General features: G+C 38.7%; 2 protein-coding genes across 3 annotated transcripts; one reads left to right on the top strand and one right to left on the bottom strand.

Annotated features, from left to right (window-relative positions):
- Positions 1 to 1445: 1445 nt before the first annotated feature.
- On the bottom strand, positions 1446 to 7047 carry snrpc (small nuclear ribonucleoprotein polypeptide C). Its single transcript, XM_029502844.1, has 6 exons — positions 6996 to 7047; positions 5184 to 5226; positions 4964 to 5072; positions 4185 to 4244; positions 3720 to 3824; positions 1446 to 2681 (listed from the first exon to the last, which is right to left on the bottom strand). Exons 1-6 carry the CDS (start codon positions 7001 to 7003, stop codon positions 2560 to 2562), a joined length of 447 nt encoding a protein of 148 aa, XP_029358704.1. The 5' UTR covers positions 7004 to 7047; the 3' UTR covers positions 1446 to 2559.
- A 1832-nt stretch (positions 7048 to 8879) lies between these two features.
- On the top strand, positions 8880 to 17604 carry ilrun (inflammation and lipid regulator with UBA-like and NBR1-like domains). Of its 2 annotated transcripts, XM_029503198.1 has the most exons (5): positions 8880 to 9174; positions 11118 to 11272; positions 11392 to 11589; positions 11725 to 12029; positions 14401 to 17604. In XM_029503198.1, the coding sequence occupies exons 1-5, from the start codon at positions 9017 to 9019 to the stop codon at positions 14434 to 14436; spliced, it is 852 nt and encodes a 283-aa protein (XP_029359058.1). In that variant the 5' UTR covers positions 8880 to 9016; the 3' UTR covers positions 14437 to 17604. The 2 variants fall into 2 exon arrangements, with proteins under 2 accessions (XP_029359058.1, XP_029359060.1); XM_029503200.1 differs by lacking the exon at positions 11392 to 11589.
- Positions 17605 to 24147: the final 6543 nt, after the last annotated feature.

Genomic DNA, 24147 nt, shown 5'->3' on the forward strand with positions numbered 1-24147 from the left:
CTGCCCCCAACAAATTTGTTTCTTTTTTATATGTGGCCTAGAAAATTCCTAAACCATAAAGCCACAAAAAATGTCCTCTGGGAGTGTGAGATACAAAGACATTTGACAGTCCGAGGAAGCACATAATCAGTCACTGCACAGCATTCCACTGTCTTGGCTCTAATTGCAAAGCTTAACAACCCTCTAGCTCCATCTGTTGAGACGTTTTCGAAATTATGAGCGTTTGTGATTGGACGGATACAGAAGTTAAAAATGTAGCAAAAGGAAAGCAGTGATTTATTGCAAGGCATTGTCGACACACGTCAGCTGAGATAATGACTTACTGGCAGCCGCAGATTCTTATGTAACAGATGTAATTCCTCAAACACGCTCCACTGGATAAACTAATGAGGGCTGGGTCAACTTCCTCATATGTCTAGTTAAACTATTTTAAAAAACCCATCTGTTTTCTGTTTATGCCTTTAACATCCAGCATCTTCAGCAGGTAGGGAACACCCTGTACGGGTCTCCAGTCTATCACAGGGATAACAATCTTGACGAGCACATTCACACCTTCAGGCAGAAAGAACACGTCAGACAGTTTTTACTGTACACGATCGCTGCCAACGAAAGTGGAAATTTAACCTGAGGGTTTCTGAAGGTTAAACCTTGTGCTAAACTTATGATGCAGATTATGAAGCAGGAGTGTAAAATTTCACAACCTGGACTCAACCCATGTCTGCCCTCTGAAAGGAACACAAGGACAGTTTTTCTAACACCCTGTCACTCTGATGAAGTTACTCAGTCATATAATCTCAGAACAATCCTGCTGTAATATTCCCGTAACACCAAAAAACTTTAAACTCTACCTACAAATTAGATTCAGATCTGTCACTTATAAATGTAAATGTTATTTATATGCAAAGTATAAATAAATGGCAGCTATATTATTTAGACTACATGAACACGTCTCTACACAAACTACGGTTATCTTACTCTCTCAGTCCAAAGACCAGTGTTAGAGTCCGTTCAATCTGCAGCCCCGAATTGTGTCAGCGTCAGCCCTGTGACAGGCCGTGGACCTGTGCTTGGTGTGCCCCGTCCTAACACGATGTCAGCTGTGATGGGGATATTAGTCCGGTTATTATGGTGCTATTGTCTCTACTTTGCGGAACCCCTCTGGTGACATTACATTAAAAAAAATATATAAATAATGCACAGCCACATAATAGTTCATGCGTGGCCATGAGTCATTTTCATGGAAACACTTTGCCGGCAAACGTGGAACGAGTTTGAATTGGTGTCATTTTATTTTCACCTCAGAATGAATTACAACAATATACTTAAGTCACTTGCAGCTAAGCATGGAGTCAGTTTTGGCAAGAATCCTTCTGTCCTGCCCTTAACGAAGTAAAATTTTCTCGTGGCAATGCATTTTTATTTATATTTTACTGACTTTAAGCAGAGGGGCTCCATACCACTTTACATTGTTAATATAAATGTTTCATGGCTGCTTTAAAAATTGTCACCAAGGAAGCAAATGTCAAACTATACTTCCAGTTTCTGCAAGATTCACTAAGAAACTACTTATTAAATCCATGTCAATACCACAGAGTATGCAACTGAATGCCTACTTGACAATCACACTACCTTAAAAGATGCCAGGAGGGACAATTTGGACTATGAAATATTATTTAATTACAATTTTTTTGCTTATGTAATGACATAGTTTAGGTAATTAATCCAAACTGGCCCTGGAGCAACAGCAAAAGAATAGATGAAGCAATTTAGTTACGTTTTTGCTTCACTTGTATATGAAATGAGCCTTCCAGCTGCTGCAGTAGTGGCAGTGTCAGATGGTGCTGACCCAGCCTGAACTACCTCCTGCAACATGATCCGCCGACACTATGGCAGGTAAATAAAATCATTTAAGTTCATTTCCAGACATTTTTCAATCTTCTTTTCAAAAACTGCACTTTAGTCTTTGAAGACTTCAGATGACCAGAACAGCAGATTTTTACCGCAGAGGAAAGACAAAACTTGGCCGTAACGCACCAACAGCATTCTGAATGATACATAAAACTATTTCATTTAAAAGAAGCATTTTTTTAAAATCGGTTTTATTTCTCAATGCAATGAAATATAAAAAAAACTAAAACAAAAACAAGCATGTAAAGCCATGATCAAACTAAAAACATAGCGACAGATAAAAAAAAACAAAAACAAAAAAAAAACGACCATAACACTTTAAATCTAAGTGTTGTGACAATCAGTATGCAAGAGTCTTGACACAAATATGGGGAGAGGCTGTTTAATAAAAAAAAATCCTTTAAAATGACAATCTGAAATGAATTCTGATGAGTTGAATAGAAATAAATACCACAAATACCACAAGGAAGAAAATAAAGTAATTATACAAAAATCACGCAATTAACTTCAGGGGCTTCAGGTTCAGGGCTGAAGAGAATGGGCATGTGAGTATCTAAAAATTCATGTTGAATAACCAAAGTGTTCAATCAAGTGTTCATATTCGACCACGTCTGTTCACGGCAACAAAGACCAGAGAAAATCCACTCGCTCTTATCTGTCTGGGCGCATCATGCCCGGCCTGACTGGCATCATCATCGGTCGAGGGTGGCGCATCATGTGTGGTGGTCCTGGCATCATCTGCATGGGTCCTCCCATTGGCGGCCTCATCCCTCCTGCAGTGACAGCGTAGGTTTCAGTCAGATTCACATCAATATTTTTAGGTATAACTTCAGGTAACACTCTTTACTCTGATATCAATTATGTCCAATGTTTAAATATTTATTTTCTTTTGGCTTTCTGCCTCCAAATTTAGATACGATTGGCTTCAACCTACTCACCCAAGAGGACCGCAGTGAACATTTATTTTAATCATGGATTAATGTTTGAGACATTTCAATTAAAAAAAAAGTAATATGAGAAGTAATTTTCATTATTTTAACAAAAAAAATTATTAAAAAAAATTAAATAGATGCAAATCTTCACATTTTGTGCAATAGAAACAAACAAAGCTTAAATGTATTGTTAGCAAAAATTTTAAAAAGTCAACCAGGCAGACTTTGGAACATTATCAATTCTACCAATTCTTGTATTTATATTTCACATGTCTTTCTAAAATGAAGTTATTCTTTTCGTATCTTCAGAGCCTGTTGTCTATTTTGTTTGCAACTAATTTTTCCGTTGATAAATTGATAATTATTTTTAATAATTTAATTATTTACAATTTTAACGTGTGAGAAGAACACTTTTTTAAACAACAGGAAACATGATTAGACAGTAACGTTGCAGCTAGTTATTATTTTCTGTATTATTTACTCTGATGATTATTTTCGCAATTAATTTCTTTACTAAAATAATTTTCTAATAATAAAATAATAATTTTCTACTTAATGTCCAACTGCTGTAAGTAAAATATTGCAATTGTTATACTGAACCAACAGTCCAAAACTCAGAAAATATTTTGTTAGCCGTTATATCTGACAGTGAAAAGCATCAAATGCTCACTGAACAGAGCAAATAAATACTTGAAATTTCTCCAATTACTTCAGCATCAAAATAGTGCATTGACTAATAATTGTAGCTCTATTATTACAAAACCGGCTTATCTGAAATACCTTCAACTATCCAAACACATTCTGTGGGAGCACATTTAAATGTTAAATTAAACAGCTTGGAGGTATGTGAACTGATGCCAAAGAAGCAAAGTGTCCCACCTGGTCCACCAGGCATCATCCCATGTGGTGGAGGCCCCATCATGGGCATCATAGGAGGACCTCCCATGGGGGGTGTTGGTAGCATGCCTGGGCGAGGAGGTCCACCTAAATCATCAGGACATAATGTAGTCAATGTTAATAAAATGTACACATGTGCACATGAATTAGGGCTTTTATAAACCTAGTGAATTATACTGAATTATGCTTTATTTAACCAGTCAACAATTTAGTAGTTTATCATTAAAAAAATATATATAATATTCAGCCGGATCTGCCTGCATCTGTTATAGTAGACTCATCAGCAGAACTAGACAATGAGCAAAGAGCAGAGGAAAAAGGACTGCGTTTCTATTGCATCAAGCTGTATGACAGCTTTTATTTATTTGAATTAATGAATGGATCTATGAAAAGCCGCTATTCATCTTATAGTAAGTTAAATTGCTGCAGAGCTGAAACTGAACTCACCTGGGGGAGGGCCACCAGGGAATGGTGAGGGAGGGATCTTACCCTGTTGAAAGGCAGCCGCTGTTGGGGAAAAAAACAAAAAAACAAAAACAAAACGACAAACATGACACTCAAAATCACTCAGGGATTTCCTACGAGCAGTATCAGTCATGTACAACACACCACTGCCAAAAAACTGGAGTTTAGTCTGTAGGACAAAAATATATATATGTATTCTATACCAGGCAATACTATGTTTTAGCATCATATTGGCTTTGCACCTCCTATGTGGATTAGTGGTTTATGTTCTCAGAGGGGGCCCAAGTAAGATGGTGTACATTGTGCATAAGCATGCTTCATATGTGCTATCTATCTATCTATCTATCAGCCTGTACTCTAACATCAAATGCATCACCTGCATCTAACCAGGGCACGAAAAATGGAGAAGAGAAGCATAACAGGCCCACATTAAACCTGCTGTAATTGACAGCACTCAACCAAATAAATTATCAGTCGTGTATGATAATTCAGTAGTGACCACCAGAGGTCACTTTCATATTTAAACAGAATTTACAGCACATGCAGGCATCCCAGGGTCTGGCTCCATTAGAGCTCAAATGACAGGGTTCCTTCAATCACTGTGTTTTACACTCAGCTAAATGTCTCTATAGCCACCAAGGCTGGAGGGCAATCAGAATATTTAAAGTGTCCGCTGTCCCAGACAACAGATTCATCTTCTGGATGAGTGCTGAGAACTTTTAAAGATGTAGTCAGCAAATTTATAGCAAAAGATTACTTACTTGTTTTATCAATCAGGCTCTGAGCCTGCTCCTCCATCCATTTCTGGTAGTAATCTTTTACATTTTCTTTGTGTTTTCTGCCACTGCAATGGGTCTTCCTCACTGATGGCTATGGGGGAAAATGGAATAAATGTGTGGATATTTAACAGGAGGAAAAACACACACACAAAAGATTCCATAAAATGCATTGAATAATTTGATTTGGTCTATACAAACTTACCGAGTCATGTGTAAGATAGGTGTCGCAGTAATCACAGTAAAACCTGTGGAACGATGAAAATGAGAAAAATAAGATAAGCTGACACTGATCTGTTTGGAATAGCTAAAATAAATAAATACTAAAACAGGGCAGCACAGTGACATAGTAGTTAGCACTGTTGCCCCACAATAAGAAGGTCACAGGTTCAGTCCTCAGGTTGGGAGCTTTTCTGTGGAGTTTGCATGTTCTCCTCTGTGGGTTTCCTCCCACCGGCCAAAAACATCATGTGTAGGTTCATTGGTGACTCTGAACTGTCTGTCTGTCTGTCTGTCTGTCTCTGTGTGTCGGCCCTGTGATGGACTGGCGACCTTTCCAGGGTGGCCCTGCCCCTCGCCCAATGTGAGCTGGGATTGGCTCCAGCAACCCCGAGACCCAGAAATGGATAAGTGGTAGAAGATGAATGAATGAAAAGATACACACACAGCTTTTAATTTTACATATTACTTTGTGTCATAATTAACATTATGACTGCCAAATTAAAACCTTTGTTTTTGACAAAGTCAGCACCTTCATGTGCCCGCAAGATCATGTGTGCCAAATTTTAAGAAATTCCAGCATTCCTTGACTATCACATTCAGGACAACCCTACATACAGGCAATCCGCAAACGTAATGGATTTTTGTTTTCTAGGAATTTCATAGTCAACATAGTTAACAAAAATTAGATGTCTTTTTTCATGAGACGCGAGAACAATGATATCTTTCAGAGAAAGAAAAACAAAACGAAGATTTCAAATCTCCAACTTATCAAATAGTTCACCAAACCGTATATGAACAATAAAATTCAATACAAAGAGGTCTAAAATAGATCAAACCATTACAGCGTTTTTAATTTTACATTTTGTAAAGACTGTTGCATAGCTCTTGCGTAGTTTTCATTTTGGAGGATGCAGTTTGTGCATCGAATTCATCACTGGATCATTTTGTTTTACTATTTTGTCCAACGCACTCCAACAGCAAGTATGTCCTCAACCAAAGATCCTAAAAGTAGGTTAGGGCCGCTGGCTGATGGCCCCCAGGCTTCCTTTAAGAGCTTCCTGGGTTTCCCCATCAAAAAGAAAAATAAATGACTTTCATCAATATGCCAGTCGTGTGTAACACACACACACAAAAAGTTGAATGTGTGACTTTCTGCACTGAAACAGCCAACAAAAAAGAAACATCTCATCAGTGGGGACAAAATCTTTTCAAAAGTGTGGAACTGTGCTGAACTTTGAATCAGAAATGGGCCCCTGGTTTGAAAACCACAGGGCTGAAAGACAAAAAACAACAATAAACAACACAAAAAGTTCAGCTGCAACACGAGCTACAGCCAAAAAAACAACAATCTACACAACTTTCATTGTGAAGTGCTGCTAATAGACGCCATCTGAATGTGGTTGTTGGATTACAACTAAAATGGCCATGGAGGTCGTGTGATTACTTCGCAAACCCCGCAACATATAAGAACAGGCTTTTCTTGTTGATTACACTGATATGGTTTCATTGTACGTTTTTCGCAGTAAATAAAAAAAAATGTGTAACTCCGACGATTCAGTTTCGCATCGAAACGATTACATATCACGACGCTTCGCTCGCTAAACCAGCACATAGACGGAGCCCAAACAAAGCTCGCGCCATTAAACCGGAAGAAACGTGCGCGTTTCTTTACTTTTCCCATTTTCATTTGGTCCCATTGTATCGTTTATGAAAATGCAAACACTAATTAGGAACACTGAGAAACGGAAATAGCAGATTTATAATGAAAAATATAAGAACCAAAACGTGAACTTACTTGGGCATGTTGTGCGGCTGTGACCGTCGCAAGCGCGGCTACAGTGTTACCAATAAATGTTCCGACCAGAAATGGGAGCGAGCTAAATTAGTTCCGCCTGGAAGTCCTGTCTATCCGCAAATTGCACCAAAATGTTTCCTTTGGGTGATTGTTGATCCAGAAACAAAACCACTACATACCTAGCAATGGCAAATTGACGATTATAAGGTATAGATAGTCCCCAGTGGAATTGTGTACGCAATTTAAATACTAAGCACAATATTTGAGAAATTAATTCTTTCACGTTTTATAAATACAAATGAAAGATATTTACTTTTTTGCCATAATTAATCATGTGTGGGTGATTCCTTGCTTTCCTAAGCAGCTTGACCTCACTTTTATGTAATGCAATGGTCTGGATGATCAAAGGCAGACTGGTACAGATGCTAGGAATATTATATTGTAAAAGCTGAGGCAAAAAGAAGACATCAGATAAGTCATATCCATATCAGTGTTTGGCACTAGAATTGAAGAACTGTATGGCATGCAATTAAAAGAAAGGTTATTGATTTCTCTATAATGCTTTGATTAGAAGAAAAAGGGGACCATTGTAGATAGAGAGGCATGGCCTACACCTGAATGTATAAACTGATTGAATCAACTTTGTCATGAGTAAGCATGACAACTGTTGTTTACACGGTAAAACAACTCACTCCTAAATCCCTTTCAGGGAACAATCACCACCTTAGTTCTCCATGGAATAAATTCGAACTGTCACGTAAAATGTGAAATTCTTTAGAAAACTATCAATTCTCAGAGTCTGAAAAGAGCTACTTAAGAGACTTGTCATCCCTATCTAGCTCACTTTATGTATATTTGGCAGAATGGAAAAAGGACATGGCCAATTATTATTTGCAGCTGATGGGGGCATCTGCAACGAGGCAGGAACCTCTCATGTATTTTCGTTCAAGCTCCAGAGCTCTGGATGAGGTGATTGAATGGGCCAATAACTGGGGCTTTACCACATGCCACAAACTTCCACTAACAGAAAATGTGTCCATATTGAATGGGCCCCTGAGGCATCAGAAAGGCATCAGTGCGGCCCTGGATCAGAGTCATTATTTGAATATACTCAATATATTTAAGAGACACACAATAAAAAAAAAAAAAAATCGACGACAAAGAGACAGCATTATGTCAATATTGTGTCTCTGTGATCAGCCTTAAAGAAACCCAAAATCATTACAAAAAGATCATCAAGACACAAAAATCAGCAGAGAAACCAAACAGCAACACGACTACAAACAGAGCCACAACAATCACGCATGCAGTCAAATTAATTTTCTAAGTGAGTTTGCAGATGGGAAGATGGGAGCAGCTATGACCTCCTGAGACCCAGCAGTGAAAAAAAAAGTGTTTTCATTTTGACTTTTTGGAGATACATTCAGCGTGGGGGTGATAAAACATTTTTAAACTGAACTTTTCCTAAAATTTTGTAGCACATGCACTGCAGTGGTAAATATGACATAACTGATGTCAAACACAGAGCATTTAAGGAACATTTAAGGAGGAAATCTCTGCATGTTTATCTCTGCGGCAGGTGCGTCCGAAAGCATTACAGGAATCAAGCAAAAACTAATTTCCACTACAGAGGACAAAAAGACACAAAGACGAAAAGAGGATAAGACAAATATAAATAACGCCCCCCCCCCCCCGCCCCCCAAAGAAAAAACGGACCGAGTTGTATCTCATTGATAACCCAATGAAAACGTGGCTGCAAATAGCAACAGATGACGTCGACGCCCACCGCGTGATTGGCGAAGGTGACGCGCGGGCTGTTGCAACGTCAAACACGGTCCCCGTGGTCGTGCCATGCGCACTGACGCTTGTTGTTGTTGAGCTGGTTGTTATGGCTGGAGCAGGCCTCGGACTAAACTGAGAGAGGAGCCCCTCTCCTCCACCTCCACCTCCACCTCCATCTCCTCCTCCTCCTCCCTCCGGGACTAACCCCACGTCTCCGCAACGGGACGCCCGTCGACCCCATGGAGGGCACGGACATGGACGTGGACGCGGAACTCATGCAGAAGTTCAGCTGCATGGGCACCACGGACAAGGACGTCCTCATTTCGGAGTTTCAGAGGCTGCTGGGCTTCCAGCTCAACCCGGCCGGCTGCGCCTTCTTCCTGGACATGACCAACTGGTGAGGGCGGGGATGCGAAGGGGCCTGTTGTGGGGGCAGCCAGCAACACGCTAACCAAAAACCTGCTTTAATCAGCTAGTTAGCATATGTTAAAAAGCTTTAAAAAATAATAATAATAATGAATAAAATAAATAAATAAATACAGGGGGAAAATTAAATAAACAGAGACACACACACACACACACACACACACACACACACACACAGAGGTTAAGTTTCTGTAGTTTGAAGCCAAAATCAAATAGTTAACTCCCAAAGATGGTTTCACGAGCAAACGGAAATGAAATGTTAGAGTTTGTCCACATTATGAGTCGCATCAAGGTGGAACAACAACAACAACAACAAAGACCAACAAATAGAAACCAACTAGCCGGTGGGCTAATTTAAGAGCTGGAGGGGCTCTCGGTGATTATCCACCGTATTACATAATAGACCTCTCGGTCCGTGAAACCGGGAAGAACAAAACTCACTGACTTCACGGTAGTCTGATGACGTAACCGGTCGTGATCGACGGCGATCACCGGCCGACAACAAGTGGCGTCTGTTAGAGAAAAAGGAAAAAACAACAAAAAAAAAAAAAAAACTGATGTCCTGACTTTCACTGGATCAATAGTCGGGGGTGGGGGGGGGGTTGATCTCACATGTCTAAAGTAGGAGGTTCACATTTTCAAGATCCTCGTAAGTTTCTGCTCGGAAAGAGATGAGATGGTCAGAAGGTGTGGAGAGCATCTTATGGGGAAACAAACGTGATCATGGGGGAACCCCTCAGGATCAAAAATTTAGTTTCGATGAATATATAAACACATACAGTAGTGAACCTTAAATTGTTGCACAAGCACAGAGCCAAATAAATAAATACAATCAGGCAAAGATATTTAATATGGTATTAAAGAGGTAGGGCAAAATTTGAAGACAATAATTAAAGAGTGACAGGAGTAGGGGTTATTTACAGTTATATGTTGAAGCATTTGTAGTCCAGCGTTCAACTTCATTCACAAACCCAAACATTTACATATATTATTTTTAGTTAAATACTTCATTCAGCTCCGTATTAGTAATGCCTCAAGCATGCAAATTAAAAAACGGTTGTATGCAGTGTTTATTTCCTCCTGTCATCACTTAGTGTGTGTACAAATGAATGCTGATCTGTAAATTCCTATGAGGAGAGAACGAGCTATAGTGTGTGTCTTGGCCTGTTGCCATTAAGAATGAACATTTATTATTAACATTTCTGCCTTCAGAAGTGGTCAGGCAAAACGAGCTTTTGCTTAGACATTAGAATATCTCGGCCATGGGTGTGTCAGCGTAAAAGTTGTGAGTCTCTGAAGTGCAGTGCGAAATTGTTGGAGTGTTGCTTGTAATTGTCTGGCATTCGCTGTACGAAATAAGATCCTTGCTGTTATTCCCTCGAGGAAATGTTTATTTCGATGAAAGTGTTTTCAAATTGCCCATAAACTGTTTCTTGTAGCCCAAGTTAACATTTACATTGCTTGTTTTGTTTACCATTACAATTATAATACGAGATAACCTGATTTAAGAAACTCTTATCAGGTGAACATTCAATCGTCCATGAAAGAGTTATTTACAGTAGATTGTCTCCATTGTCTCTAGTTTATTATCTTTGTAGTCTCTTTACGTCCACTGTTGAGCCTCTTGATTTGTTTTTATTTAATTTTTTTGGTGATGCCTTTTTTTTTTTTGAAAGAGGCTCATAAAATGTAACTTTAGGGTGACGTTTGTCATTTTAACTGTCAGCATCAAAAGAACGGATGTCACATGTGTTTAAATAGTTTGTGGAGAAGCAGATGAGAAAGAACTGTCTCAGTTGCTGAGACAAGGGCTCAACTTCTGCCTCAGGGATTGTCTGTTTATATTGTTTATACTGTAATTACCAGGGTAGCATCAACTCCTTAAAACATGCTTTGCCTTTTCTTTTTGAACAGGAACCTTCAGGCTGCTATTGGTGCATATTATGACTTTGAAAGTCCCAATGTCAACACGCCATCTATGTCCTTTGTGGAAGATGTTACAATTGGAGAAGGAGAGTCTGTTCCTCCAGATACACCATTCACAAAGACCTGGAGGATACAAAACACAGGTATGAAACATGTTACTGCATTCACACGTTTATCTTATACAAGGAGCCCTTCTAAATCCTTCATCTAAAGCGCACAATGGCTTAGTTGTTGGACTGGCATCCATCTTTGTATGTTACAGGTGCAGAGTCGTGGCCACCTGGAGTCTGTCTTAAGTACATTGGTGGCGATCAGTTTGGTCATGTAAACACAGTTATGGTGAAGTCTCTAGACCCCAAGGAAATATCAGATGTTAGTGTGCAGATGCGAAGTCCCACAACTCCTGGCATGTACCAGGGTCAGTGGAGGATGTGTACAGCCACTGGCTTATTCTATGGAGGTAGGATTTTTATTTTTATTTTTATTTTTTTAATGAACGTGCACACCGTCATTCAGCACAGAAAATTCTGTACACAGTTATCTTGTGTGAATCATTTAGTCAGCCCATGTTTGGGCGTGCTCCTTGTCTTCACAGATGTAATCTGGGTGATCCTTAGTGTAGAAGTTGGAGGTCTCCTCGGTGTGACCCAGCAGCTGTCCTCATTTGAGACAGAATTCAACACCCAACCCCAACGCGACGTGCAGGGAGACTTCAACCCTTTCGCCTCGCCTCAGAAGAACAAGCACGACGCCACTGACAACAGCTTCAGAGATCCTGGTGGGGCCTGGGAACGCACACAAGAGCCAATCCAGCAAGATCAAAATGGACTGTCTCATAATGCTGTTAATAGGGCGTCAAATGGTCTTCAAACTAATCTTTCTGTGGTGACTTACGGGCAGGTATGTATACATAAAATGTAAGACTTCATTATTTATACAAACTACTCTCCACTTATCCCGCATCCCATTATGACATGGGTCATCCTGTGGCAGCATATTTAAACTACACAACAAAACAGTTTGCTATGATTGGCAGTTTACGTTTCACCTTGTTGATGTCCTTCTTCCTGTGTTTCCTTTAATTGCAACTCTTTGTGATTGATTTTAGAATATTTTCTCTTACAGTACGGTAGAACTTGCTTTGACATTGCCGATGGATTCTTTCTTGTCCTGCCCTTTTTAAGAGCTGAGCAAGAACAGGCTTCAAGCCTTTCAAAATTATTCAATATATGCAGATAATATTAATTAGTTAAAAATGTCTTTTCAACTGAACCTACAGTAAAATAGTGTGATAGCGTTGTTTGCTTGATTTTATATATATATATATATATATATATATATATATATATGTGGTCAGTTTTTGTTCATTGTAACTTTTTAGTTGCTGCTGGACTATGTAAACTGTGATGTTCAACTTACAGCTCAAAATGAAAGTGTTACTCAAAGGTACAGTTGTCCCTTCTACTCAAGTTTGCCTACAACTATAAAGTTTGATCAGAAATTTAATAGGCTTGCTTAAATCAAAAATGTTTTTTCTTTTTCAAGCAAGGGTGTGCCCAGCAAGTTTAAAGGTAATCTGCCTTTGACATAATGAGATATGTGTGTAAAAGTAGTGTTTTGGCCTCAGGGTGACTTGGAGATTTAATAGGTTGTAATTTTCCATGGAAAGTTTTTGCCTTCAGTCAGTGACAATGTAGTCTGGCCATTAAAGTTTGACATTTCTTGTCGATGCCTATGGATTTTTGTTTGTCCAGAGGTGGAGAAAGATCAAGCTTTGTTGTTTGTTCAGAAGCAGTACAGATGGAAGAGTTTCTAAGATTAAATTCTTGTGACTAAAAATTTTATTTCAGTAAGGTGCAAGTGAAGGGAAATCACGTGTTGCAGAGATGAGGAACTTTTATGACAGAATCAATTTCAGTCTGACTGTTGACGACACTGAGTGCATAGAGTACAATGTACAACTACCTGTCTTACAATAATCAGGAAGCCTGTACTTTCTTTTTTTATCTTTATTCCATTGGAAAAAATATATGATACGATGGTTCAAAGTCTGGTGAATTGATTTTTATAAATGCTTGCCGTCCCTCTGAGTGCATCAAGTTCCTGCAAAGAAATTAGATTATGATGCCATGAAATTTGGTAGATCTATTAAAATTCATACCAACCTCAACTACATGTAGTGAGCATTGCTAAAATTCTCTGTTACTTGTTTAAGACGCAGAACATTATTAGCACACGAATGGCATGTTAGTGATGTTTAAATATTTCAACTTTAGTAATTGAATTTAGAGCATAGTTACATCAGCAACTGTATACACAGAACTGATTTTAAACAGTGATATTTAGCTGATCTTTAATCTGTTAAAAGCAATAATCCGTGATTGCTGTTCTTTCGCTGTGCTCATTAAGGGAAAACTGTGGGGAATCATACTAAAACAAAGGCCCTGTTCAGACCTGCCGTTTACAAGTGGTCAGCTTTTAGCACATTTGTTCACACCTGGCTTTACAATTCATCTCCAAAGGCATCTTGAGTGACCACTTGAGATCTCACTTTCTTGAATCATTCAGTGTGACCTGGATGTATTTGTGTTCATACTCCTAAAAGAAAGAGGCCACATGGAGCCCAGACCACCTCTGAACTCGGTCTGAGTGATCAGAGTAAATTCTTACCCACACTTAAATCTGTCCCCTTCTGATCAGATCGCCTGAGACAGATTATAGTTCCAGATCTCAACAAGGTTACAGTAAAATAGGACTGATTTGATGAACTCAGCTGAAGTTCCATTAACATTAAAATATGATAGAAAATTGTCTCTTAATGGCCAGTCTGAACAAGAGGATGAACAATAAGCCAATCCTGTTTCAATGCTGATAATGAGAACCTGATTATTTTAGCGCAGAGTAAAAATGTGTGTGCAAAATGCCATGGAAGTGATTTCTTCATATTTTGGTCATGTATCAGTCATGAAATTAAATGCTGAGTCATACGTAATGACCTCTGTAAAGGAATTCACTGCATCTACCAGTAAGTGTAACAACTCATTTCCTCATTTGAACTGCATGAATCTCCTAGGTGGGGCCACATTGTTGTTACATTTTGCATTTGTGACACCTCTGAGTTTGTTCTAGGTAGTTAAAGTGGACTGATGAAAACAATTTAGCTCAGTCAGTATTGCCCTGAAACTGATTATAAGCAGACAGTGACACAGCTGATATGTTGCGACTTCAAAAAAAAAAAAAAAAATTAACACCTGTTCTCATTTTGTTCCAGGGTATTCATGGACCCTATCCATTTGGACAGAGCTAGAATGACAAAGACCCCCCCCCTCATGGCTGACGATGAGCTGAACGACCTGGGAGTTGTTACGTGTAGAGGAGCTGGAGAGGGGGAGGGGGACAGTTGTTTTATATTGACTCGTGACGATCCCCTGCCCAGCCCATGGCCCTTTCCACAGAAACATAAATGACAGCAAGGCGATGGATTACATCTGCTGCAGTGAAACGTCCCACCTGACATCAACACCTGGATTCGCATGTGTGAATGCTTCATTTAAGAGTGCTATAAACCCATAAAAATACACACGACTTTTTTATTTCCACTGTACACCCCGCTAATTTAAAGGAAAATCAACCCTAAACAATCGACATAGAGCGTGGTATTCCTGGAGGCAAATGTTCTTTTCTGGGTTCCTACACAGATCTGAAAAGGTTGCAAAATTGTTGGAGCACATTACAAAACTTAATAGTGATCAAAGATAATTTTTGAGGCCTTTAAAAAATACTGAAAAACTGTGGGATGTATGTTTTTATGGGGTGGGGGGGGGGGTTGGTTTCTTTTTTGTTTGTTTGTTTGTGTGTATGTGTGTGTGTGTGTGTGTGTGTGGGGGTGACCTCCTGTACCAGCCACATGGCCAAAGATGAATACTGTAGTTCACAAAAGACCACCACAGAATTGCTCTAGATCTTTGATAAAATCATTTTGCTTTTGCTACATTCCCATACAGTAAACAAGCATTCACATTGTCTACCAGTACCAAGTCATAAACATCAGATAAGTTTGAATTTATGGATCTCATCTTTGGTGATCTCGATATGAGCGCCATCAAGAGGACTGTTGAGATTTGATGCCAGGAGGAGCTATTGCTGGAATTTTTATTTTTACAATTTCCAATGCAGCAATGTGGTATCCATTTATCTTCTGTTTTTGCTTTATGAAGTTGCAAAAACATTCAAAACAACTTTTAATCTAGTTAAAAAAAAAACAACAAAACACTCACCTTCCCAAGAGAAACAGCTGAGCTCAATACCAAACATACTTGAAAATCACATGTTCTACACTCATGTTTCAATGTGTTTGTGCATTTGAATGTGATGGAACCTATGGCTCCCAGTATAGAAATTATCACCAAGATCTAACTTTGTATTACATGTAAGACTCATAACTAGTTTCCCCTTTCCAGACTATAAATCGTGGCTTTAGGCCCTTTGAATCTCAGTTGCTGACCGATCACATTACACATGTAGATGTGTTTGCTTTGGATATTTCACATTCATCACTCACATATTTTGTAAATTGTCTCTTTTGTGCAAAAAATCCTACTGTCAAAAAAAAAAACAAAAAAACCCCAACAACACTCCAAATCTCTGCATTCTGTGGCACCACAACTTTTTAAATGTATCCATAAGACATCTGTAAAACGAAGACGCCCTCGCTGAAAAAAGTCTTAGTGTGCAGTCAGACACATGACATTATAGGATGTTCAAGTCTTTAAATCTTAGCAGAAGACTTAATGGTTACTGTGTAGGAACCCCATCTCTCCCAAAGATAACGTCCAGAGAACCAAGACACTAATCTGTGCTGTCATAAAATGACACAGTCTGTCGGTGCTTGTTTCAGACTGCATGGGACAATGTGTGTGAGTGTTTTCTTTCTTTTTTTCCCCAAGGGTGGGTTTTCGCTTTAATTACATTCTGAAGCGTAATAGGATGCAAGTGAGTTTGAGCCAGTGAGGTGTGAGGAAGGGTTGAAAAAGCCATCTAAATCTGTTTTGCCTGGTGAGCGACTGTAGTTTGTGAGTCCATGTCTACAGTGTGTGTCGTAGATCTATAAATATATATATAAATGTGACTGTGTGTGTGTGTGTGCGCGCGCGCGTGTGCCTGTGCATGTATGTTAATGGTTTCCGTTTGGATTTAACTGAGGCAACAATGGTGTATACTACTTGGGCAAAGGATGACACATCTATATACACACATATTGAAACTGCGAGAGCTTTACCAGGTGTGTACCTCTGAAGTATTGTTAAGCACCTTTTGGATGAACTGACTCAATAATTGCCCTGATGTTATTTATTTGCTGTTATTGTGTGCAATGCAGATGCAACAAGTCCCATTTACAGCCAGCAGGTGGTGCTAAAAATTTAATGACCAACTTCAACTTGCCTTTACACACAGAGTACATTGTGATCAGTTGTAGTCGGATGATAGTGGGGCAATTTGATTCTGAAAATTAATGGCTTGCATCAGCATTGTTAACGCTGATGATCTGTTACTGCTATTTGCACAACACTGTCCACCACTGCTAATGGAAAAAAAGTAGTGATTTATTGTTTTATTATTTTTGATTTAATGTGTGGATTCCTTTTCCAGAGAGTTTGATTGATTTCTGTTCTTTAGCCTCAATCCAAAATGCCTATGTCCTTCAGAGCTTTAAGTTTCGTGATCAAACGAACTTTCTCTCTTAAACAGTGTTTTCATTGCTGCACAACTGTCTGATCTTAAAGAAAAACTGACACCGAATTGAATTTTAGGTTTTCCAAGTCTGAATTTTGATTGTTTTGCTGAGTTCATTAAGTTAATGACAATGAATTTTGGCTTAAAAATAAATCGTGAAAAAGTTGTTGACAGAACACTGCTATAATGTTAGTTTCTTTTGTAAGGTTGTATTTGATTAGAGTTTTAAGATTTTAATTTATCAGTTTTGATTATGAACACCCACACGTTCTTCTGCACATTTAAACTTCATTGTGTTTATGGTCATGATTGCGAACGCGTGTGTTAATGTCACCAGCATTCTTTGTTGCAGCTGTTTTTGTATTCGTACTGAGAGTCAGCTGAGAGTTTCCCCAAACAGTATACACTGTTTGTTGCTCGTCTGCATTGCTTCTTTTAGTCACGGCGATCCTTTTTTCTTGTTTTCTTTTTTTTTATGCAAGAGTGTTTCTTGTGAGCTTGCGAATGTGTATTTTTGTGTGAGAGGTGGTGAGGAAATCTGAACATTGCTGGATTCATTCTCTAGTTTTTAGTTTGTGACTATGTATGGACTCGAGATGGGTGGCATGGCGTGTGGATGTGATGAAAGTTTACATAGTCCTAAAACAGCACATTTATCTGAAGAGAAATTGTCAAAATAAAGCTTTTTTCCCTGTATCTATAATGAAGCATTTGTATGATTAAATTAACACTGAAAGATTCACTCGTTTTTGCTGATTATTTTCCGCAGCCATTTTTTTCTACACTTTATATGTTAAATTTTACCAAGTCAGGTTGGAAAGTTGCAGTGCCAGCAGTTCCACACCCACAGTGTAAATCAATCCTGTGCCACCCGTCAAAGAATGGGCACAACTTCAACCTGCAGGTTTCGACACGTCCTGTTGGCTATCAGTGTGAAGATTGGTGCTCACATTCAGGATCCCCACAGACCAAATCGGATAAACTGTCCCTCTGGTGCTATCATCACATCTGGCTTTAAATAAACTGTCTTGACATGAGGATCTTTGCTAATTAGCAAAAAAGAGGCTGATGGGAATGGGGTTTGGCTTTGAACTAAGGTGTTGATCTTTATCTGAAGGTATCGCTAAAGTTTCTACAGTTCATCCTGAGGCAAATGTGAATGTCTGCACCAAGTTTCACTTCACTCTTGCAATATCAATACCTGCAAAACACAAAGATAGGTTTTATGGTAAAGCCATGAAAAAGCTGATTGTGAGATTGTTCAGTCCAAACTGAAAGTCCTGGATAGGCAGGCCAACATTGCCACAGATCCACCATCTTGATGAAATAAAATAATTAACCCTAACCCTCCTCAGCCTTACTGATATCACCCAAACCAAAGCTGCAATAAAAAAAAAAAGTAGCAGATATCAGATTTCACACAGAAATGCATGTCCTACTTGGATAAATACATAGTATAGTTCTTTTGTGTATTTCACTGGCTCACACTGGACTTTGGAGCTAATTAAAATGAACAAACACACAACAATTAATGCTATTTGTTGCTAGCTAGCACCCTTTTAGCCTTTTTGATGCTGCAGCGTGCTGCAGGTGTATTGTCTTGGGTGGCATTGGAGCGATTTGAAGGGTAACTCAACATGGAACATGCTGGAGTACCTGAGAATATGAAAATTGGTTGACACGAGCATGGGGAAATGTATGCAGAAATGCTTCATTTGAAAATCTGCTCCTCCAGATTTTATCAGGCAGCATTCAAACGTGCCTCTTCATACTCTCTCACCTGCAGCCTCATGCAGGCAGCAAACTGTGCTACCTGTCAGAGGGGTCAAGTAGTGCAGTCGGAGCTGGAGACAGGAAGCAGACGTGTGTTTTCACACACCATCTGGTTAACGGAGGTCCATACTCACTTGGCGATATCAATGTGATTAGATTAAAAATTTTATTTGTCTGGATGGGAAATGCATCGTAAAGTAGAGCGACATGAGGTAAACGTTTTGTGAAGGGATTGCTCGAGGCATTGGGAGTGCAATGGAAGCGCAAAGGAAGATTGACTTTATCTACTTCCACTGATAAAGATCTTAAATATTTCTGGCACTACAATAAAAACAACAGAATCTTACAGGTGTGTTGTTGTTGTTTTCATTTAATATACAGAGATTTTATAATGTCACGTCAATCTCTTTTCCTCTATCAAGTATATATTTACAGCTGTTAACTGGTAACAGTTAGGATGAATAGTAAAGTTAAAAACGCACAACTAAAGTCATTTCAGGAGCTCAGAGATTGCAATAAAAACATTTTCCCAAAAACAATGGTACAAATGCAGCGCCATGCCAAATAATTCCTGGGTAGTGATGAACCCACATAAAACCTGAAAGTCTGATCTGAAACTTAAGATCAGATCTCATTATCTGAGTCACATGAAGTTCGATGGTAAAGTGCCCAGTGAAGCGTTGAGCTGCTGAAGAAGCTTATCTTTTTTATCATAAATTGGAAGAGACATAGCTGGAAATATAAGAAGAGTAAATATTGGCTTTACAGTCATCAGGTGGGCAGAGGCATACCTCCAAATGAATGTTATTATTCCTCTGTCTCTATGCTAGCTGTGCAAATAGGCAGCTGTTTGCCAACAAGCTCAGCGTAACAACTTCCTAATGTGATAATATTTCAGTATGTGCCGGAGTAATTATCATACTTGAATCGAAGTGTGTGGATGACAGACTATCACAAGCCTGTGCCTCTGACTATCTAGAAAAAAAATACATGGAAAATTAAACAAGTTAGACGGTTGGAGTTTTTTTCTATTGTTGATTTTAATTAAAGTGTCTTATGGTGCTGAGCGGAGTCCGTTACAGAGAAAGAATTTTATTGTTCTATGTGACCGATCGCAATAATGACAAAGTTAAAGTTAACCTCATCAGTTTGTCTTATTTAAGAAAAGAGCTCATGGGATTTAACAGGGACACGCACTAACAGCCACCTTTGTTTGTTTAATTATCGTCCCATATTTCACACATATTTTATTTTATCAAGCATACATCGACTCCCATCGGATTATCGGTATCGACTCAGCTTGTGAGTGTGGAGTATTTTGAAGAATTCAGAAATAAAGCTGTGCCGGATTTAATGCAATGTATCACATTAGAAGGGAGTACACGCTTCAGGTTACGCTCGGTAAAACTACTAGACATCGAAAGCCCTATCAAGGGCATCAACGGCCTCTTTTGAAGTCTTTGCCCTAGAGACCCCAAAATGGTGTGAACTCGTTCAGCCAGTTTCAGCTCAAAATAACAAGGAAATTATTTTCCACACACGAACACCTTGTGAGGTTTTGTCTCCTGCATGAACACGATACACCTGCAAAGACAGTTAAAAGCTTAGTAAAGCATTTTGCCTCGAGGCAGGAAATGCCTCACCTTTTCGTCTTGGTGAATGCAGATGCACGTTGGATGGCAATTATCTGTAGAATGAATCTTGTCACAAACTGCGGACCGGATGTTATTTTTCATTGCAATCTAACTGGTGATGAACCTGTTGGTCAAAAGCGCGGCAGGGGTATCTTTCATCAGTGCTTTTGGCAAACTCATTGCTGGTTTGGCAACTAGGCAGAGACCGTTTTCTGCGTGTGCTCCAGCAGCCTTGCATCATCAACCGGTTCAGTTTTTCTGGACATGAACATGATAAAACTGGAGATCACTTACTCAGCTGGAATGAATCCCAGCTGTCATAAAGGAAAATGCAAATACTTACATGCTCAACAGAAGTCAGTGACTGTAGTTGTCGATAGACTACAACGATGAATAAGCTGATTCTATCACACTTTGGCATTGATATCGTGACACAGGATCAAACAGTTTTTATATCCACAACATGAGATCTATACAAAAGGTCTCATATGTGTCACTGCTCTCATCTCATCTCATACAAGCTCCAGCAGGCCCACTGTTCCCACTGCACCCACAAGGCTGAGAGGCTAATAGGGACTATAGAGGACCATTTACCAGCCAGAGATTTCCTTGTTAGAGACCAATATAGTGCTAAAAGGAGATTAAGCACCGGGGTCACATTGTGCTACATCCATCATTAAACACTCTAAGTTAATGCTAATATGGCTGGGTATGTCTTGGGTGTGTAGCTAAACTGCTATCTCGTCTTTAAAGGTTAGGAAATTTAAAACAATTTGAGAAGTCGACTAGCGTGGAAAGGAACTTTATGAGAAGCTTATTAAACTGCATGAGAACACCAAAGGGGAAAGAGACAGTGTTTGGAACAAGAGGAATAATTATATTTCAATATGCTACGAAAGCCATACAGCTTATCTTTTTTTTTTATTTGGTTCACCTGCTGATCATTCAAATCGATCACATAAGATTGTTAACGTTTGAAACAACTCACAGGTATTTGACTGGGTGACCTGCCATCTGTTGGTCCTTGAACATCTGCAGGATCAGACATGCCTTAGTAGCAGCAACTGTTCAATAGCAGATCAGTTGGTAAATGGACTGTTACTTCACCTCGGTGAGAATTAATGTTACAGTTGAATACAAAGCTGTTGATAAAGCTGTCTGATTCCAAGAGGAAGTAATTCAATTTGGAAACAATAAAAACTGATTTATTTATTTTTTTCAACAGACCTGAACTCTGGATCAAATTTTCTTGACTACCTGACGGGCATTTATTTGTGAAATGTGCTGCACAACATGGCACGTGTCTCACATTTTAACTATTACAATAGAAAAGCTTACACATTGTCAGAGAAGGGGACCCGCCTTATTATATGACTGTACTCTCATTTCCTCAACAAAGATGGCACTTAGGGTAGATACAATTTATTGACTTTGCTGAAACAACTCAGGTGGGTCACTGGCATCTGTTTACATTACACCTACAGACACCTGCACAATCATCACTCATATTAAGATCACAGTGAACCAATTGTGGGTTTGCATTCGAATACCACTCATCATATTTCAGCCATGACAATCCTTATCTTTAGCCAAACAAAAGGTCAACCACTTGTTGAAGAAACTGCCATGCAAATTTTTGTTGATGGATTGGATGTGGGGAAAGCCAAAAGCAAAAAAAAAAAAAAAAAAAAAAAAACATTCCCAAATGGATTTCTAAAAATAGGATTTTTTTTTTCATATGAGCGAACACGTTAAATATTACAACCCATTCTGTTTCAATTACAAATCATTTAAATTGTGTTCCATGTCACACATTTTAAATCTACGTACACTGTGCTGTAGCCGTGAAAACACACATGTGCATTTATGCGCAAGCACACACAGGTGCACACACTTGTATCCCATTTCATTTGAAATTTGCCCATTGAAATCAGCAGGTCATCGTTCAGGGTTTGATTTGGTGTGTCCACAAACACACGGCTGCTAAGGAGCCTTGACGCAGTTTGTGCACACCCTCTCTGTATCTCACAATTAGTCCATTCACGCTGTGGCAAACCATATCAAACTCACAGCTCCGGTGTTGGAAATAGAAGAATAGAAAACAAGTCATGGAACTTAAAAAGAAAAAGAAACTTTCGATGTTAGTGCATGCTATCAGAAGACTGGCCTTTTAGAGACTTACATGGTGAATTGACAGCAAAGATTACGGCCGAAAGATTAGATATACAGTCCTGTAAAGGTACCTTTATTGTTGTGGGTAACCACTCTTTTACAAAGCCCTTTTTCAAACATTTGGTATTTCTATGCTTTCGGCAGAGCCACATTGTTCAGAAAGAGTTAAATTACGCAAAGTACTCATCTACAAGAAAAAGCTGCTTTATCACTGCAATGTGTCACGGTGAAGTTTGCAAAGAACGGCACATTAATGGTTAGATACAATTACTCTACAGTGGTGATTTTAAAGGTGAGATGTGTTAGAGTTAGTCATGTCAGTCAAGTGTTTCTTTTTTTAACCAAATCTGTCTAATCCACACTCTAAGTGTGCACTCGTCGATTATGGGCTGAACAAAGCTCTGCTGATAATATGATGACAGAGGGCCGTGAAATTTGTTTATTTTCACTCTGCTTTGAAATGTTTCTGCAGACAGTCAGATTTTTTCCCCCCCTCTCACTTACTATTTAAATCCACAGAACAACAAAACTTAACATCTTATTACTTTACCAAGAGATGACTATATCTGCAACCCCACCATTTTTATGATATAATTAGCAATGCAACCGGGATAATTACAATTTTCTTTGGATGATGCATTGTAAACAGTACCCAATGGTATAAAAAGCAGTTAAATTCCTCCAGCCACATGATTAAAAGGCTGATATGCTCTGGTGTTTTGAAAATACACTGCTCAGTCCCTTGGCCGAGGACCATTATTTTTAATTATATTTGCCAATTAGAACAACAGAAAGACCAACAGCACTCATGTGAGTGAAGAAGAAGACGTTACATAAACTCTCAGAGCTGAAATGAAAAAACCTGTGAAGCCGTATTTGTGTGTGGGATCTTTAATTGCTTCAGGCATTTTAATACACTCATCACTTAAATCTTCTATGCCAGAATATAATACTAAAATCATTGCCATAGTCAATATTCTTGTTTTACTGAGAATACTTAAGATATATGAAAGCACTGTTATAAAACTACTCGTTTTGGTGATAATGAAGCATGTTATAGTGCTGTTGCTTTTATTTAAAAGTTCAGTTCATATTTTTTTTCCCGTTTTTTTTTTTTTTATAATTCGCACGTGAAACTGAAAGCGCTGTTTTTAAGTTGTTTTCCTGTTCAAGCAATTACAGTTCAATTGATGGATGACCTTGTCCTGTGCAGTTTTGCAAGCAGTCTGAGTTAGATGGATGAAGCACGTAAGTTAAAGTCCTTTTGCAGACATGTATTTAATCTTACTAATTCTTTTCTTATACGCTTTTCTTCTGGACTGTGAAACTGCTTTGGGAGAAAAATAAAACTAAGGAGAAGTACAAAAACCAGAAACGGTGATACAAACACAATGCAGTCGTAGAATAATGAAAAATGAATAAAGAAGAAAACTGTCACTTAGGTGTAATTACCAACCAGTTATAAATCCAGGCAGAAGAATGTAAAACATCTGCTTTATTTTTTCTATTAATTCTCTTTTGAAATTGAATTATTCCTGTCAACAATTGACAATGCAGTCCAAGTACCTCCATTTTTCTTCTGGTTCTGAAACTGAACCAGAAGCTTTTTTGGTTCCTGACAATGTTTTTTTTTTTTTTTTGTTTAAGTGATAAAAGTCTTTAGTCTCTTATCACTTGGAATTGAATGTCACCTAAGCTGTGAGGTC

Source organism: Echeneis naucrates, chromosome 5 (genome assembly GCF_900963305.1).
Source record: "Echeneis naucrates chromosome 5, fEcheNa1.1, whole genome shotgun sequence".
In the NCBI taxonomy this organism is placed as follows: domain Eukaryota; kingdom Metazoa; phylum Chordata; class Actinopteri; order Carangiformes; family Echeneidae; genus Echeneis; species Echeneis naucrates.

What these genes read in the sequence shown, in the direction of transcription:
- snrpc (XM_029502844.1), bottom strand. An exon ending in CCTATCTTACACATGACTCG is followed by an intron (nt 5,073 to 5,183) that starts GTAAGTTTGTAT and finishes TTTCCCCCATAG; the next exon opens with CCATCAGTGAGGAAGACCCA. An exon ending in GATGATGCCTGGTGGACCAG is followed by an intron (nt 2,682 to 3,719) that starts GTGGGACACTTT and finishes CTGTCACTGCAG; the next exon opens with GAGGGATGAGGCCGCCAATG.
- ilrun (XM_029503198.1), top strand. Translation starts at nt 9,017, where the DNA reads ATGGAGGGCACGGACATGGACGTGGACGCGGAACTCATGCAGAAGTTC. An exon ending in TTCCTGGACATGACCAACTG is followed by an intron (nt 9,175 to 11,117) that starts GTGAGGGCGGGG and finishes CTTTTTGAACAG; the next exon opens with GAACCTTCAGGCTGCTATTG. An exon ending in CACTGGCTTATTCTATGGAG is followed by an intron (nt 11,590 to 11,724) that starts GTAGGATTTTTA and finishes TTGTCTTCACAG; the next exon opens with ATGTAATCTGGGTGATCCTT.